At 42.6% G+C, this 16,717-nt stretch overlaps 2 protein-coding genes across 13 annotated transcripts in view; one reads left to right on the top strand and one right to left on the bottom strand.

The window, feature by feature from the left end:
* Positions 1-9,722, bottom strand: part of S100PBP (S100P binding protein) — a 34,093-nt gene extending 24,371 nt beyond the window's left edge. For 2 of the 12 annotated variants that reach the window (XM_061388907.1, XM_061389002.1), the window contains exons 1-7: positions 9,064-9,151; positions 6,671-6,712; positions 3,574-3,690; positions 3,128-3,230; positions 2,007-2,857; positions 1,496-1,584; positions 19-122 (exon numbers count right to left, since the gene is read on the bottom strand). In XM_061388907.1, coding sequence (XP_061244891.1) covers positions 19-122; positions 1,496-1,584; positions 2,007-2,857; positions 3,128-3,185 — 1,102 coding nt within the window. In that variant the 5' untranslated portion in view covers positions 3,186-3,230; positions 3,574-3,690; positions 6,671-6,712; positions 9,064-9,151. Of the gene's footprint in view, positions 1-18; positions 123-1,495; positions 1,585-2,006; positions 2,858-3,127; positions 3,231-3,546; positions 3,691-6,670; positions 6,875-8,907; positions 8,995-9,063; positions 9,152-9,277; positions 9,296-9,638 lie in introns of those variants that run through there. The other 10 variants (XM_061388941.1, XM_061388967.1, XM_061388932.1 and 7 more) reach the window with 10 other exon arrangements.
* Positions 9,370-16,717, top strand: part of YARS1 (tyrosyl-tRNA synthetase 1) — a 32,176-nt gene continuing 24,828 nt past the window's right edge. The window contains exons 1-3 of the mRNA XM_061388894.1: positions 9,370-9,569; positions 14,192-14,338; positions 14,466-14,641. Of these exons, the coding sequence (XP_061244878.1) occupies positions 9,513-9,569; positions 14,192-14,338; positions 14,466-14,641 (380 nt within the window). The 5' untranslated portion in view covers positions 9,370-9,512. The remainder of the gene's footprint in view (positions 9,570-14,191; positions 14,339-14,465; positions 14,642-16,717) is intronic.

Here is a 16,717-nt window from a genome sequence, read left to right on the forward strand (position 1 = left end):
CTTTGGTTACCATGTTACCTTGGTTTGAATCCACTGGGTCTTCTATATGAGCAATGACATTCCTGAGATAACTTTGCTTCTGCTTTTCCAGGTCTGACGGTGAAAATGTCGGAACATTAGTCCTTTAACAAAGCAAACCAGGAGGAAAAACAATTGGTTAGAACCATGAATATAGTGCTTTGTACAGAGAAGTCATATACTGTTGATGGGTTGTGTGTGCTTAGTTGCTCCGTTGTATCCAACTCTGCAACGCCATGGACTGTAGCCCACCAGGCTCCTTTGTCCATGGGGATTCTTGAGGCAAGAATACTGGAGTGGGTTGCCATGCCCGCCTCTAGGGGATCTTCCCAAACCAGGGATCAAACCCAGGCCTCCGCATTGCATGTGGATTCTTTACCATCTGAGCCACCAAGGAAGCGATGGATTAGAACAACTAACTCTCAAAACACTAAGATGCAATGACAAAAGACAGTGTTAGTCACGTAATGCAAAGCTGCAATCAAGCATAGAGCTGAGGAAAAAAGATACAACCTCCTGTTAGCAAGGTATAGCAAAGTGAAGACTACCTACTCCACAGAGAGAGAGAGCATTTCGAGAAATTCAAGGTTAGTAAGGAAATAACTGACTTCATAGAGCCACACAAAAACTGAGTAAGCTAAAGACCAAAAAGAATCAGCTAGATCTGGCAATCTTTGCTCATGCTGATCACACTGTACTGAGTGTCTGTGGATGAGATCGTGAATTTATTATTGCTCCAAGTAGCCTGACTTGTGTACCTTGGTATAATTTTCATTGTATGCAATTCACAAAGCTCCTCGAAGTAACCCAAACAAAACAAAGAGAAAAAAACCAGAAAACTGGGATTAGGGGGTTATAGTCAATTTTAGCCTTATCTGTACTACTGAAAAAATTTAATATCTGTAATCAAATTTAAAAAAAAATCTCACTGTAAGGAAGCACATATGACACAACCTAAAAAAATAGCTTTGCTAATTGAAAAGGCCCATGGAAAGATACTGCCATCTCCTGGCAACAAGAGAATAGACTGAAAAGGTAACCCAAATCTGCAACCTCTATAAAATTTTTTCACCAAGGACAGATATATGCAAGTTGGGAGAAATGTTTAAATGACTTTCTATAGATGTATCTTAACATTTTTGTTAAAATTATTCTAACTTCCTATGCCTGTGACCAGGCTTCCCCACACATACGAAAAGAAATCTTACATTTACACAGTGCTTTCACTAAAGTCTTTTTCTTTCTTAAAAATAACCCTATGAGGCAGCAGAGAAGGCATCATTAGCCTCATTTTATTGACCAAAAAACTGAAGTCATTTGATTTGTCCAAGGTCACATAGTTATTGGTAGTTCCAGAACTTCAAGTATGCTTACTCAAGGCGCAGGGCTTTTTTCCCACACTAAGGAGAAACTCAGGAGAAGAAGAAAGCAACTGAATTGAACCAACAAAAAACAGAATATTTCACTACGTCCTTACCTCGTTTTGGCTTGCAGAACAGGAATGACTTTGCCTAGTCTTTTTTCATGGACCTTTAGCTTCCCAGAATCCTTGTCAAGAACATCCTGCTTTTTTCAGAGCAAGGAAAGATGGCCTTAGTTATAAGAAAATAACTGAAAATAGTACGTATGGAAATATCTTGAACTAAAGGTTACACAAGCATACTTGCAAACTTTACTGTACCAGGTACCAACACAGGTGCTTTAAATGAGATAATGACAGTAATCTCAAGAAAAAAGTAGAATAGTAAAATCATCTTATTCAATAAATGGTTAATTTTATCTAAGTTACTATGATTATTTTATTAATTTTCAATATACTATAAAGTACTATTACTCCAATTTATAGATAAGAAATTGTGAGGAAACAGAGAAGCTAAATAATTTGCCCAAGGACACAGTGCTAGTTAGGCTTCAAACCCCAATTTATCTGAATACAAAGCTCTATTACATAGTTTCATTCCTCTCTTCACCTTGAAAAACATACTTACCTTGCTGGATGAACTGGAAACTGGTAACTTCATTTCAAAACTTGATTTATATGATCCATTTCTCCGGGATGACCCTGTATTAGGAGTCTCTGAATGGTCCAAGATCTGAGAGAATACAGGCGTAGCTTTCTTACTGTCGGACATATTTTTATCAAAGACAGTATGCTGAAAATTACTGTTTGAAGAAGGGAGTGGGGGCCCATCAGAGGCAGAGTTATCGGGGCTGATCCCTTCAGATTCTGTGCAAAGTGTGCTCTTGTTTGGGCTAAGATCATCTTCTTTCATCTCTTCCCCAAGGGAGGAGGGTTTTTCAGTAACTCTGGATGTAACTTTGGACAGGTAAGTCTTGTCCTTATCAAGTGCAACATCACAAACTGTTGGATCAAACGGTGCAACTGTAACTTTTATAAGATTCTTTTCTAGTGCAAAGCGTCTGTTCAACGATTTAGCAGGAGTTGGTCCATGACCAACTGATGTAGTTAGTTGAGGTAGTTTGAATGTGTCAGGGGTCTCAGCTTCTGGTCCCATGTGGTACGGTGAATCTTTCTCTTGGGAAGTGTCAAGTGGAATTTGACTCCCTTTCTCTCCCTTCTCAACATTCCTGCTGTCATCACTAGGCAACCCTCCTCCCCAAGGAAAGTGCTCATTTGATAGGTCATCATCTTTCAAGAGTTCCTGAATCTGTTCCTCTGTGAAACTGAAATGGCCATCATCTTCTCCATCAGATAGCTCCAGCAAGGAGTCATCCAATTCATCCTCATCCAAGGAACTCCAAGAAAAAGGAGCATTGTCTTTAGGCAAGAGAGAGGTACCAGAAGACTGTTCAGAGGGCACTAGTGAGCACATCATATCTGGAGAAATAAGAGGCAGTTTCACTGAGAACAGGAAATACCCTTTTATCAACTCCAATCTGCTTTAGAGAGTTATGGTGTCTTAGTATTTCAAATTCTTTGCACTATGATTTGTAACATGAGAAAGTTTTAAGATATTTAACTTTACCAGAATCATGGAAATAGGTATCAGAACAATGAGATTTTTTTTTCCCTATCAAAGTGGCAAAAATTAAAATGACAAGATAATCTATTTTGGTGAGAATGTGAGAAACAAGGATTCTCACATACTATCAGTGAGAGTGTAAGTCAGTACAATATTTTGTAGAGAGTAATTTGGCCATAGCATCTGACTCAGCAATTTCACTTCTGGAAATTTACCTTGCAGAAATACCTGTACAAAGACACACAGATACAGTTACAAAGGTGTTCAAAGCAGCATTATTCAGAACATCCAAATATTGGAAACAAGCTAGATGTCCATCCCCAGACTGTTCACTAAAATCATGGTGCATTCATCTTATGGAATACTTTACAATTATTTAAAAACAATGAAGTGGATCTGTATGTACTATCACTGGAATAATATTTATAACATACAACAAAACAAATACATACATATAAAATGTTTGGATTTTCACAGTGTATACTTTTTAGAAAACACACACGTATTACTTTTGAAATTTAAAAAGAAACCACTGTATGCATACAAGAAGAAAAAAAATTGTCTTTCATACTGTGTGGAGTTGCTGGTGTGATCTCTGCCTTTGCCACGAGACCAAATGGAAAAAGGGTTCAGCTCCTGCTAGCTGTTCCTTTCAGGAGACTTGTCAAAATGATTGACTCCCACCTTCCTGCAGGCACAAAGAAAATTAGAGGATCTTCTCATCACTTTCAACTCTGCTAATTACAAAGTCAACTGCATTATGCTTTAAGGCGCTCCATCTATTAATTTCGATCTTGATATTTTTTAAAATACCACAAAGTTGGATTCTGAGTCAAGAACATCAAAGAAAAATCTTTAGAGGAAAAATTATGCAACTTAAGGAACTAGTTTTCTTCCTCCCAACAATTTATACTTTCTTAAGAATATCATTCACTCTAGTAGGATGAGCATGGTCTTGAGAGTCTAAAGACCTAGGCTACAGTCCTGGTTCTGTCACTACCTAGTTGTGATAATTTGGGCAAACCATTTAACCAGGGACTTGTTTCCTCATTTAAAAAATATAGAAGGGACAGAGAACTGGGATTAGGTGATGTCTAAGATTCCACCAAGATCCAAAAGTTGTAGTCATGACCATACATACAAAAACCTCATTTTCAATACATACATAAACACAAAGAACAGGTCTAGAAAAACACAACACAAAATTGATGATTATAATAACCTGCAGGGGCATCAAGAGAGGGACAAGGGGAGACTTCACTATTTTACTTGATATTTATATATACTTGTGTAATTAAAAATTAGGTCTTAAGTAGCTAATGATGGACCTGATCTCTCATTATTTTCTACATGGCAAAAGTGATAGAAAATTTGGAAAATTCTTATAGCCTTTTAACTGTAAATTCTTCCCCACTCCACTTCCCTCTCTAAATTTTAGTTTTGGCTCATGCTTTCTTTCAGAAAACATCTTCTGAGCTACTATCAACACACATGACTGAGCTAGATAGTACGTCTCTATATGACTTCTAATAAATAAAGATATGGATTCCACCCTCAAGGAATGTATAATCTTCTAATAGAGACAACACTCAAGTTATGCACCAATATGAGAAAACACAAAATGGTTTGGGCAATAAAGCACTAGAGAACTACCTGAAGTAATGTATGTTAACTAAACTCATTGTTGCAATCATCTTGCATTATAGGCGTATGTCAAGTCATGTTGTAAACCTTAAACCAATACAATGTTAGTCAGTCGTGTCCAACTCTTTGCAACGACTCTTTGCAACTCCATGGATTGTAGCCTACCAGGCTCCTCTGTCCATGGGATTCTCCAGGCAAGAATACTGGAGTGGGTTTCCATTTCCTTCTCCAGGGGATCTTCCCAAACCAGGGATCGAACCTGGGTCTCCTGCATTACAGGCAGATTCTTTACTGACTGATCCACCAGGGAAGCCCCAAACTAATACACTGTTATATGGGAATTATATCTCAATAAAATAGGGGAAAATTAAAAAAAAAAAAAAGCCTTGCTCATCTTAGAAATTAGATAAATGGGACAAAAAGGGAAAAACTATTAAGCACCCATACTATAAACTACGCACTGTGAGACACATTTTACAACTCTAACTCATGTAACTCTGTAACACAGGTCTTATCAAAGAAACTAAACTGTTATAGTTAAACTTAAGAATTGCTATGACTTTTTATCTTATTTTACCAATTTTTTAGCAATCGTGGAAGAGTTCTAGGCACCAGGCTTCCCAGGTGGCCCTAGGGGTAAAGAATCTGCCTGCCTATGCAGGAGATGCAAGACAGAGATGCTGGTTGGATCCCTGAGTCAGGAAAATCCCCTGGAGTAGGAAATGGGAACCCACTCCAGTATTCTTGACTGGGAAATCTTATGAAGAAAGGAGCCTGGCGGGCTATAGACCATGGGGCTACAAACAGCTGGACACAGTTGAGTGACTGAACACACACTCTAGGCACTGAAGCAGGTGTCTCTATGAAGAAAAAAGTAATTTTTCTGCCCAGTGATTGGGTTATAGAGTAAAGTTATTTCTTCAGGCAGCAATAGAAAAAAGGTTTACTTTTGAAAAATGTTTCCTTTACTTAATAAAGTTTGTGCTTATCAAGCACAAGTATGACAGACACTGGGGTTAAGTAGCCATTTTCTGAGAAGTCACTACCACCGTCCTACTCTTTCCAAAAGTCTAGTTCTGGGAGTTCCCAGGCAGTCCAGTCAGGTAAGGATTCTGCGCTTCCACTGCAGGGGGCTTCTACTGCAGAGGGCTTCCACTGGAGGGAGCATGGGATCCCACACATTGTGCGATGCAGCCAAAAAAACCAAAAAACAAAGGGTCTAGTCCAAGCACTTGCTTAACCAAATGAAGAATTCGATACATTTTCACTCTTGGGAAACTAAAGTTCAGAGGCATTTAAGGTACCGAGTATACAGAGCTAATATGCTAGAACAAGGATCCAAACCCAAGTCTAACTTCAAAGGCAATGTTTTTTCTTGCTTTTTCTACCATCCTTGTGATAGACTTGCCCAGAGTCAGTCAGCAAATGGCAATCTTCTACATTCAGTAACTCTAATATACTATGAAGGATGCAGACATCAAAGAGGGCTTGTAGTCCCTTGGCAAAAATGATTTAAGCCACTGTATTACGCACAGGCTCTGCTTGATTTCCCAAGTGGAATGGAAGAATGAAGGAATGACCCGTGAATGTGGTCAAACCTCAATGGGAAAAAAAATCATTGCTTGCTAACTTTACTGTGCACACACAGGACCAACAGTCTCCATAGCCACCGAAAGCCCCAATTCCTTTGCCACATGACATCCAGAGGCACAGAGCCAGCTCTTCTGAGCTTTCCTCACAGAATGCTCCAATAGGTCTAACTTTGCTCTAAATTTGTATGCTCTTAAAAAAATAAATAAATAAATAAATTTGTATGCTCTTAGCATGCAAAACAATATCATAAACATATATTTAACTTGCACAAATCATTCTCTTCACAATTTTATTACCTTATTAAAATTTTTTTTATAATAATTGAAAACATATGCAAAAACAACGTAATAATGAATACCCACATACCCATCGCCCAGCCCCAACAACTATCAACCCGTTGCTAATCTTGCCCCATCCACTTTCCCCTTTACCAGATTATTTTGAAGCAAATCCCAGGCATCACATCATTTCATCTGTAAATAACAAAAATTCCTTATCATAAAATATCCAGTTCATATTTCCAGCTATTTTTAAAATGTCAAATTAAAAAAAAAAACAAAAACAGTATCCAAGTAAGGTCCATACATTAAAGTCAGCTGATAAATCTTGTATTTTAATCTACAGATTCCCATCTTCATTTCAAGATAGTGATTACTTCTGGTGGTGAGGAGGGAAGAGGAATGGTAAGGGGGCGTGAGTAGCTTCAATTCTTTTTGTAATGTTTTATTTCTTTAAAAATCACTAACAGGAAAAGACCTAAAACAATAAAGCTGAGTGGGGGTTTAATAGTACTCATTATTATGTTATATGGTGTAACTGTAACTTTTATATGCTTGAAATATTTACTAATAAAACCATTTTAAAATTAAGAAGCCAGTGGGGAAACAATGATTACATTTTGAAGTTTCAAATGTCCTCTCAAGTAAAATAGGGACCATCATAGTACCTACCTCATAAGGTTGTTGTAAGAATTATAAATGAGATTATGAATACAAAAGCACTTAGCATACTACAGGCACAATGTAAAAGATAATAAAGTGAAGTTCCACAAAGACGGCCTTAGTATTTGCCTGTCTGCCATTCTACCATCACCTGCCTTTCCTGGCACTTGCTTTGTAGTAATTTAAATACGAAGTTCCTGGGACTTCCTTAGCAATCCAGTGGTTAAGACTCCATGCTCCCAAAGCAGGGGGCTCGGGGTCCAAACCCTGGTTAGGAAACTAAGATCCCACATGCCACCACCAAAAAAAAAAAATTTTAATAAAATATGAAAATCGTATTTTTAAAGGAAAAATATATTTCCCATCTCCCGTTTCTCTCTTAATTCTCTGTGACCCTATTCTGTCCTTCCATGTCTCTCTCATCTGTCCACCCCCTTCTTCACACTTCAGTTTACCACCCCCTCGCTCTGTTCTCTAACCTGGTTGCAGCCTCAGAAACTAGCTCCCTTTCTATTTTTATCGTACCTAAGAAAACCTATTGCCTTAAAACACAAAGCCTTATATTATTCAGGCCACTAAAACTGCAACACCAAACACAACCTCATACCCCTTTCAAGGCTCTAAAACCAAGACCATTACCAAGCTGGATCTGACAGGTTTGGCCAAGGGCAAGGATTATTTCCAAAAGACCCATTGATCTTTGATTTCCAACCTTTCCTATGTGCAATACGTGTGAGACATACAGCATTAAAGACACTCGGTAGCCTTTATCACTCCATGAAACGGGCATAAAGTTTAAGCGAAATTAAACTGAACTGCAATTATCTGTAAGAATTCTGCAGACACTGCAGGAAAGAAAAACAACTCGGGCTGCAAATCTCTGCTTTAGGTAACGGCTCACTTAGATAAGGGTGCCAGGACTTTCCTCCCACAGAAACCAAATACTACTCAGCCGAAGCAACAGGTTTCTTTTTAAAAAGAAAATGTTTTTTAAATGATTTAGACAGGATTGCTAAAGCTTGAAGCCTCTAACAAACCCATCAAACTGGAAATTAGGTTGGGGCAGCAGATGGGCAATTCAATTACTTCCTCTCCCGGGCCCACCAGGCGGTGCCAAGTGGCCGCTCTCTGCCCTGGAAGGAACTGGTGGCACCTCCGATCCTCGAGTGCTTGATCGCAGTTCGCCCAACGCAGGATACGGCTTGGCCGCCCCCAGCTCTCCCTAAGAAGCTCTATAGGCGCCGTACTGCACTGCCCTGCGGGCAGGGCCTTCGCACTCCCCTCCTCCCCCAAAGACCAAGAATTCCCGCCTCTCCGCGGAAGGCGGGAGCAGCTCGGGGCTTGCTTCCCATTCCCCCAGCAGGAGCCAAAGCAGCCCCTCAGCAGAGCGGCGCGGTACACCCTCACCCTGCGGATGGCTGCCCGTCCCACACCTCCACTCTCCCCTGGGGCGGGCCACCCTCTCTCCGCTGCCTACCCGCCCGCAAGGCGCGGCCGGAAAGACAGCAATTTTTTGCCTAGCAACACCCTCCCCGCCTTGGGGCAGGGGACAGAGGCAACCCCCACCGCCACCTCCCCACCCCCACCGGGCACAGAAAACGGACGTCGTTCGCCCCTCTCGGGTAACCAGACGGCACCCTTTGCCTGGGCAGGGTGAGGGGCATCTACCGTCCGCCGACGTGAATGGGGCGGGGGGCACAGACACTCCCCCCTCCCGCCGCCATCACCTCAGAAACGAAAACGAGCCCTTCTCCCAGCAGGGTGAAGGCCTCAACCCCTCAACGGGGCGGACGGCATGCGCGGCCCTCTGGAGAAGCAACAGGCGCCCCCCTCCCCCTCCCAGCCGAGGCTCGCCGACCACCGCTCCTCCCTCAGCTGTTCACCTCCGGAAGCCGGGCCAAAGCCTAGGCGAACGACTGCGCATCACTCCGCCCCCTGCGCCATCTTATCGCCCCCTCCCCGACCTCCCCCACCCCGAGGGTGCCGGGCCAGCGCCAGGGGGAGGGCAAACAGGCAATGATTGGCAGGAAACCGCCCCGCCTCTCAGAGGGTTGCGCCCGGCGCAGGCGCCGAAACCCCGCCCTCCACACCGCCTACCCCCACCTACGGGCTCCATCCCTTTTCGTTTCATCGACCCGCTCGACACTTGGCTGTTCCTGGCTGCTGGTAGGAGGAGAAGGGTGCAGGCGGATCAAGCCGAGCGACGAGTTGAGCTGATGCAACCTAACCTGGACCCGCGTAACAGTTTCCGGCACGCGGCAGCGGCGGCGGCTGCGACCGAGAAAGGGGCCTGGGTGCCGGGCTAGCCGCTGGAGACTGCAGCGACAGAGCCATGGGGGACTCTCTGAGCCCTGAAGAGAAGCTAAGCCTTATCACCCGGAACCTGCAGGTCGGGCTTCGGGGTTGAAAGTGCGCGGTTGGGGGACTGGGGGCCGGAGGTCCAAGTGATCCTTAGCACCTCTTACGGGGTCCTAAGTAAGAGGTGGGGACCCGGGATTCCGCGCCGAGGCAGCTCAGAGAGAGATTGCAGTCCCTGCTGCCGGTCGGTCAGTCAATCCATCACTACAGAAATCACAGTAGTCACACTTCCTGAGTGCCATTACTTGTGTTGAGCCAGGCTTTGAATCCACGCCACCCACCCTATTATGTGCCAGGCGCGGTGCTAAGGTGCTGGGGGGTACGTCAGGACCCTACCCTCCCAGAGCATGTCTGGAGGAAATCAGACGTTTGCAAGGACCCAGGATCCAGACATTTAATTAAGTCGAAACTAGTGCTGAAAGGTGCTTTACGCGGAGATCTTTATTAAAAGGAAGTTAGGAGGAAGGCTGCGGAGAGTGTTCAGGGAAGGCTGAGAAATAACCTCTAAACTGCCCTGAGGGATACGGATCACCTCTTCACTTTACCTATGTTTTGCTGGTTCCAGAAACTGCAGTAGTAAAAGTTAACCAGGATAATGGGGGTTAAAAACGCATCAGGTAGAATAGAGGGAACCCAGGTCAAGAGCCAGAGGGGAGAAAGAACTCTGTGGTTCTGAGAGAAGGCTAAGTTGGAGTAAAGGAAGCAAAGTGCAGATCAAGCACTTAGAAAATATTTACATTGCTCATTCTCTTGACTCTCTCAGGCCTCTGTTGTCACATCATCTGTGGCCTTTATTTAAATAACAAACCCCTGCCACCAAAACTGCCTCATCCCTTGCTGCTGCTGCTGCTAAGTCGCTTCAGTCGTATCCGACTCTGTGCGACCCCATAGACGGCAGCCCACCAGGCTCTCTGTCCCTGGGATTCTCCAGGCAAGAACACTGGAGTGGGTTGCCATTTCCTTCTCCAGTGCATGAAAGTGAAAAGTGAAAGTGAAGTTGCTCAGTCGTGTCCGACTCCTAGTGACCTCATGGACTGCAGCCTACCAGGCCCCTCCGTCCATGGGATTTTCCAGGCAAGAGTACTGAAGTGGGTTGCCATTGCCTTCTCCAACTTTATTGTATAGATATTTACTCTACCTTTTTTTGTTATTTCTCCATAGAACTGATCACAATCTGACAATATGGTACATTTTTCTAGTTTGTTTAGGAGGAGCAGGCAAAGACCAGGTCATGAGGGTGGTGTTGGTGATGTTTGACAGTGGGGTTTATTCTGAAGGCAGTTTTTCTCTTTTTATAAGATACAATTCACATACCATAAAATCCACCCTTTTAAAGTGTGTGGGTCAGTGAGTTTTGATGTAGTCACATGGTGTTCAATTACCATCATTATTTAATTCCAGAGCATTTTCTTCATCAAAAATAGCCTGTACTTATTACTAATCACTGTTCAGTCTTCGCCTCTCCCCAGTCCTATGGAACCACTGATCTGCTTTCTGTCTCTAATTTGCCTATTCTAGGCATTTCATATAAATGGAATCACAGTATGTGGACTTTTATGTCTAGCTTCTTTCACTAAGCTTAATGTTTCCATGTTTCATCCATGTTGTTACACTTACCAGAACTCTGTTCCTTATTACAGCTGAATAATATCCCATTATATATTGGATTCCTGGATCGGAAAGATCCCCTGGAGAAGGGTATGGCAACCCACTCCAGTATTCTTGCCTGGAGAATTCCATGGACAGAGGTGCCTGGCAAGCTACAGTCCATGGGGTCACAAAGAGTTGGACACAATTGAGCAACTAATACTACTTTTATATGAATATACTACATTTTATTTCTCCGTTTGTCAGTTTATGGACCTTTGAGTTATTTTCACTCATAACTTGATCTTTTTTTTTTGTCCACACCACACAGCATGTGGGATTTTTTTCCAACCAGATATTGAACCCACGTCCCTTGCAGTGGAAGCACGGGGTCTTAACCACTGAACCAGAGAAGTCCCATTCTCATAACTTCATCTTAACCAGAGATTCTTGCATGCTTCGCCTTAGCCAGATTCTTTGTTTCCTAGCCTCTCTCCATAAGGAGAGGTTAGGGAGAAACAACACACAAAGCTAGTAGCATTGATTTACTCAGGTTTTAAAGATTAAGTGATACGACCTTTTTTGAGTAGTAAAAACTCCAAGTGTCTGCATAGTCAGGGGTTTGAAGGATGCAGGATCAGCCTCGCAACTGGCTTGGAACATACGATTTTAACAAGTCCTGCTAATAGATATTAAACCAGCAAAACAATTTTTGTCTTTCATGACTTCCAATAGTTTCCCCAAACCATCACCTGAAGAAACACTAAAATCTCTTGTCACAGCATACTAGCCTATTGGGCTTCCCTGGTGGCTCAGTGGTGAAGAATCTGCCTGCAATGCAGGAGACCTGGGTTCAGTCCCTGGGTTGGGAATATCCCCTGGAGAAGGGAAAGGCTAACCACTCCAGTATTCCGGCCTGGAGAATTCCATGGACTGTATAGTCCATGGGGTCTCAAAGAGTCGGACACGACTGAGCGAACTTTCACTTTCAGTAGCCTATTAGGATTTTTCTAATATTGTCTTAGGGCAAAGGAAATTATTAAATAAACCATTTAAATAGGCAAATGAGTTAATCGAATTTTGTTCTGAAGACCTCTCTGGCTTCCTTTTGCGGTGTGGATTGAAGAAAACGAATAGATTTGGGGGACCTGTTAAGCTATTACAGTTACCTTGGTGTGATCTAATGATAGCCAAGACTTCATTGGTTGTGTAAAGGTGGAAAGAAGTAGGAGGACTTAAGAGCTGTTTGAGAGTAACTTTTGCAACTCAGTACCATTTACTGCACTAGGGGTGAAACTGTAAGTCAAAAAGATGCCTGGGGAGTGAAGGAGAAAGGTGAAAGCGTGAGTTTAATTTTGAACATGTGATTGAATTAACTGGGTTGATAACAAGTACATGTTCTATATAGGTGTGAGCAGAAGATTTGGTAGTTACTGGGGAGACCTGGGTTCAATCCCTGAGTTGGGAAGATTCCCCTGGAGGAGGGCATGGCAACCCATTCCAGTATTCTTGCCTGGAGAATCCCCATGGACAGAGGAGCTTGGCGGGCTACAGTCCATGGGGTCGAGAAGACTCGGACACTGAGCGACTAAGCACAGCACACAGCACAGCTCATAAGTAGTAATTGAAGCAACTGAAGAGGATCAGTTACGGAGAATGTAGAGTAAAAAGAGATAGGCCCCAAGGATTGCTAACATTTAAATAATTAGGAAGACAAATAGCTGCAAAGAAATCTGAAAGACAGAAGCCAGAGAAGTAGGAGGAAAACTAAGAGTAAAATAGAGGAAACCCAAAGAGATTTCCATGAAGTGAGGACTAAAAAGTATTCATTCAATTTAGCAACTTGGAGGCCATCTATGATCTTACCAAGAGCATTTTCAGTTGTGTGATGCTGTGTGGAATTCAGACTGGAATGGGAGATAAGGAATGGAGAGCAGAAGAGACACCTTTCAAGAAACTGGCTGTGAAAGGAAGGAGCATGAGCTGAAGGTAGTTGGAGGGGAAGATACGGTTAGGGACAGTCTCCGTTTCCCTAAAGTCACTGTCATTACACCAGAGTGGTACTAGCACCAGCACCAGTTTCCTTTGGTTCTCACTCAGCGCTGAGAGCCTGGCTAGACCTCCCTGCTAACTCTGAGTCTGGACTCAGTGAAACGTACCTTTGTTTTCCTTGTCACAGGGTAAAGGATGAGCAGGTGTTGTTTGGTTACTCAGTTGTGGCTGACTCTTTGGGACCCCATAGACTGCAGCATGCCAGGCTTCCCTGTCTTCACTATCTCCCAGAATTTGCTCAAAGTCATGTCCTTTGAGTCGGTGATGCCATCCAACTATCTCCTCCTCTGTCGCCCCCTTCTCTTCCTGCCCTCAATCTTTCCTAGCATCAGGGTCTTTTCCAGGAATTGGCTCTTCGAATCAGGTGGCAAAGGATTGATTGGAGTTTCAGTATCAGTCCTTCCAATGAATACTCAGGATTGATTTCCTTTAGGATTGACTGGATCTCATTGCTGTACAAGGGACTCTGAAGAGTCTTTAGCACCACAGTTTGAAAGCCTCAGTTCTTCGGCACTCAGCCTTCTTTATGGTCTGACTCTCATGTTTGTATATGACTGCTGGAAAAGCCATAGCCTTGACTATGTCAGCAAAGTGATGTCTCTGCTTTTTAATACGCAGTCTAGGTTTGTCATAACTTTTCTTCCAAGGAGCATCTTTTAATTTCATGGCTGCAGTCACTTTGGAGTGATCACTGCAGTGATTTTGGAGCCCAAGGAAACAGAGTCTGTCACTGTTTCCATTTTTTTCCTCCATCTATTTGCCTTGAAGTAGTGGGACTGGACAACTGAAGCGACTTAGCAGCAGCAGCAGCAGTGGGACCAAATGCCATGATCTTCGTTTTTTGAATATTGGGTTTTAAGCCAACTTTTTTACTCTTCTTTCACCTTCATCAAGAAGTTCTTTAGTTCCTCTTTGCCTTCTGCCGTTAGGGTGGTATAATCTGCATATCTGAGGTTATTGGGTTGAGTGAGGTGGGACACTGCCATTAAAGCAGCTCTTCTGCTTCCACTACAGGAGGTTCTCGGGGAAGAGAAGCTGAAGGAGATACTGAAGGAGCGGGAACTTAAAGTTTACTGGGGGACAGCAACTACAGGCAAGCCACATGTGGCTTACTTTGTGCCCATGTCTAAGATCGCAGACTTCCTGAAAGCAGGATGTGAGGTAAGAACTAATATTATAAACCGAGCAGTTGCCCTTGAGCAACGGCCAAAAGAGAGACTTACTCGCTTGTTTGGAGGTACTTGAACAAATTCACATTTTGGTGACCCCTTTTATCTTTTCTGTCCAGGTAACGATTCTGTTTGCGGACCTGCACGCATACCTGGATAACATGAAGGCTCCGTGGGAGCTTCTAGAACTTCGAACCAGCTATTATGAGAATGTGATCAAGGCAATGCTGGAGAGCATTGGGGTGCCCTTAGAGAAGCTCAGGTTCATCAAAGGCACTGATTACCAGCTCAGCAAGTAAGTGCTCCACCCTCCTCGCGGGTCTGGTGCTTCTAGTTACCGCCTGGGGAGTCAAGGCACTCTAAATTTGGATTCGAAGGTGCTGGGCTCTCCTTGTTAAGAACCATTAAAAATTGTATACACTTTGTCCTTTTAATTCATCTATCAAAAATCTACTGACTAGTAAATGCCCAGGTACCATACTATTTGCTGGGAATATAAAAGTCACCACAACAAAGTCTTTGGCCTTGTAGACCTCACAGCATATGGGAAAGTGGCAGCCTCCCTTTCTCCTTCCAGACTCAGCAAATAGTAATAAAAGAAATGTGAAAAAAAATCACATTTGTAACATCAGCATTCATATAATTTTTTGCTCTAATTTTTAAAAAATTATTTATTAGGCTCTGCCAGGTCTTAGTTGCAGCATGCAGGATCTTTAGTTGTGGCATGCAGGATTTAGTTCCCCGATCAGAAATCGAACCCAGGTCCCTCCATTGGGATTACGGAGTCTCAGCCACTGGACCGCCAGGAAAGTCCCTGTGCCCTAATTTTTTAGCTTCCAGTTTCCTAAGTAATCCTCCCTGCCCACTGCCTCATAGTCTCCACATTATTTTTTTAATCTTTCAAATAAGCCATGTATCTCTATAATGGTCACTTTTACATTTAAACCCTTAGACCAACTTTTTAAAAGGTAAGCATTGTTCTATCCTATTTCACAGATATGGAAAGGGATTCAGATTTAACTTTCCCAAGTTCATGCAGCTAGTAAGTGTAAAGGCCATGATGTGAACTCAGATCTCTTGCTTACAAGTTGATTTTTATTTCATCTAACGTAATTTTCTTTATATTCCCCACTGTTGGACATGTAGAGTTTTAAATAAAGCGTATACCTCAGAGAGATTGCAGGTTTGGTTCTAGACCACCTCAGTAAAGGGAATGTCACAATAAAGTGAGTCACATGAATATTTTAATTTCCTAGTGCATATAAAAATATATGAAAATATGTGTTGGACTTCCCTGGTGGTCCAGTGGTTAATACTCCCTGCTTCCACTACAGGGGGCATGGGTTCAATCCCTGGTCAGGGAAGTTCTGCATGCTGCAACTACGTGTGGACAAAAATAATAAATAAAAGTTATGTTTATGCAGTACTATAGTCTGTTAAGTGTGCAATAGCATTATGTCTAAAAAAGCAGTGTGTGTGCCTTAATTCAAAAATACTGTGTTGTTAAAAAATGCTAACCATCATCTGAGCCCTTGGTGAGTCATAATTTTTTAGCTGGTGGAGGGTCTCTCCTCAGTGTTGATGAATGGCAACCGATCAGGGTGGTGGTCGCCAAAGGTTGTGATGACTATGGCAGTTTCTTAAGAGAACAATGGAGTTTGTCACATCAATTAAGTCTTTCACAAACAATTTCTCTGTAATTTGTGATGCTTGTGATAGCATTTTACCCACAGCAGAACTTCTTTCAAAGTCGCAATTAGTCCTCTCAAACCCTGCCACTGCTTCATCAACTAAGTTGATACAATATTCTAAATCTTTGGTTGTCTTTTCAACAGTCTCCGTTGCATCTCCACCAGGAGTAGTTTCTATCTCAAGAATCCACTTTCTCTGCTCATCCATAAGAAGCAACTTCTCATCCATTTAAGTTTTATCATGAGATTGCAGCAGTTTGGGTTCCACTTCTAATTCTAGTTCTCTTGCTCTTTCCATTATATCTACAGTTACTTCCTTCACTGAAGTTTTGAACCCTTCACTTCCACCTGTGAAAATTGGAAGCAATTTCTTCCAAATCCTTGTAATGTTGATATTTTGCCCACTTCCCATGAATGACAAGTTTTGTTGCATTTCTAAAATTATGAGACTTTAATGTTGAAATTACTGTTTGAGCCACAGGCTGCAGAATGGATATTGTGTTAGCAGGCATGAAAATAATGCCAATCTCATTGTACACCTCAATCAGAGCTCTTGGATGACCAGATGCATTGTCAATGAGCAGTAATGTTTTGAAAAGAATCTTTTTCTGAGTTTTTGTTGTTCAGTTGCTCAGTTGTATCCCACTCTTTGTGATCCCACAGACTGCAGCATGCCAGGC

The sequence above is a fragment of the Bos javanicus genome, chromosome 2 (assembly GCF_032452875.1).
Source record: "Bos javanicus breed banteng chromosome 2, ARS-OSU_banteng_1.0, whole genome shotgun sequence".
Classification (NCBI taxonomy): Eukaryota; Metazoa; Chordata; class Mammalia; order Artiodactyla; family Bovidae; genus Bos; species Bos javanicus.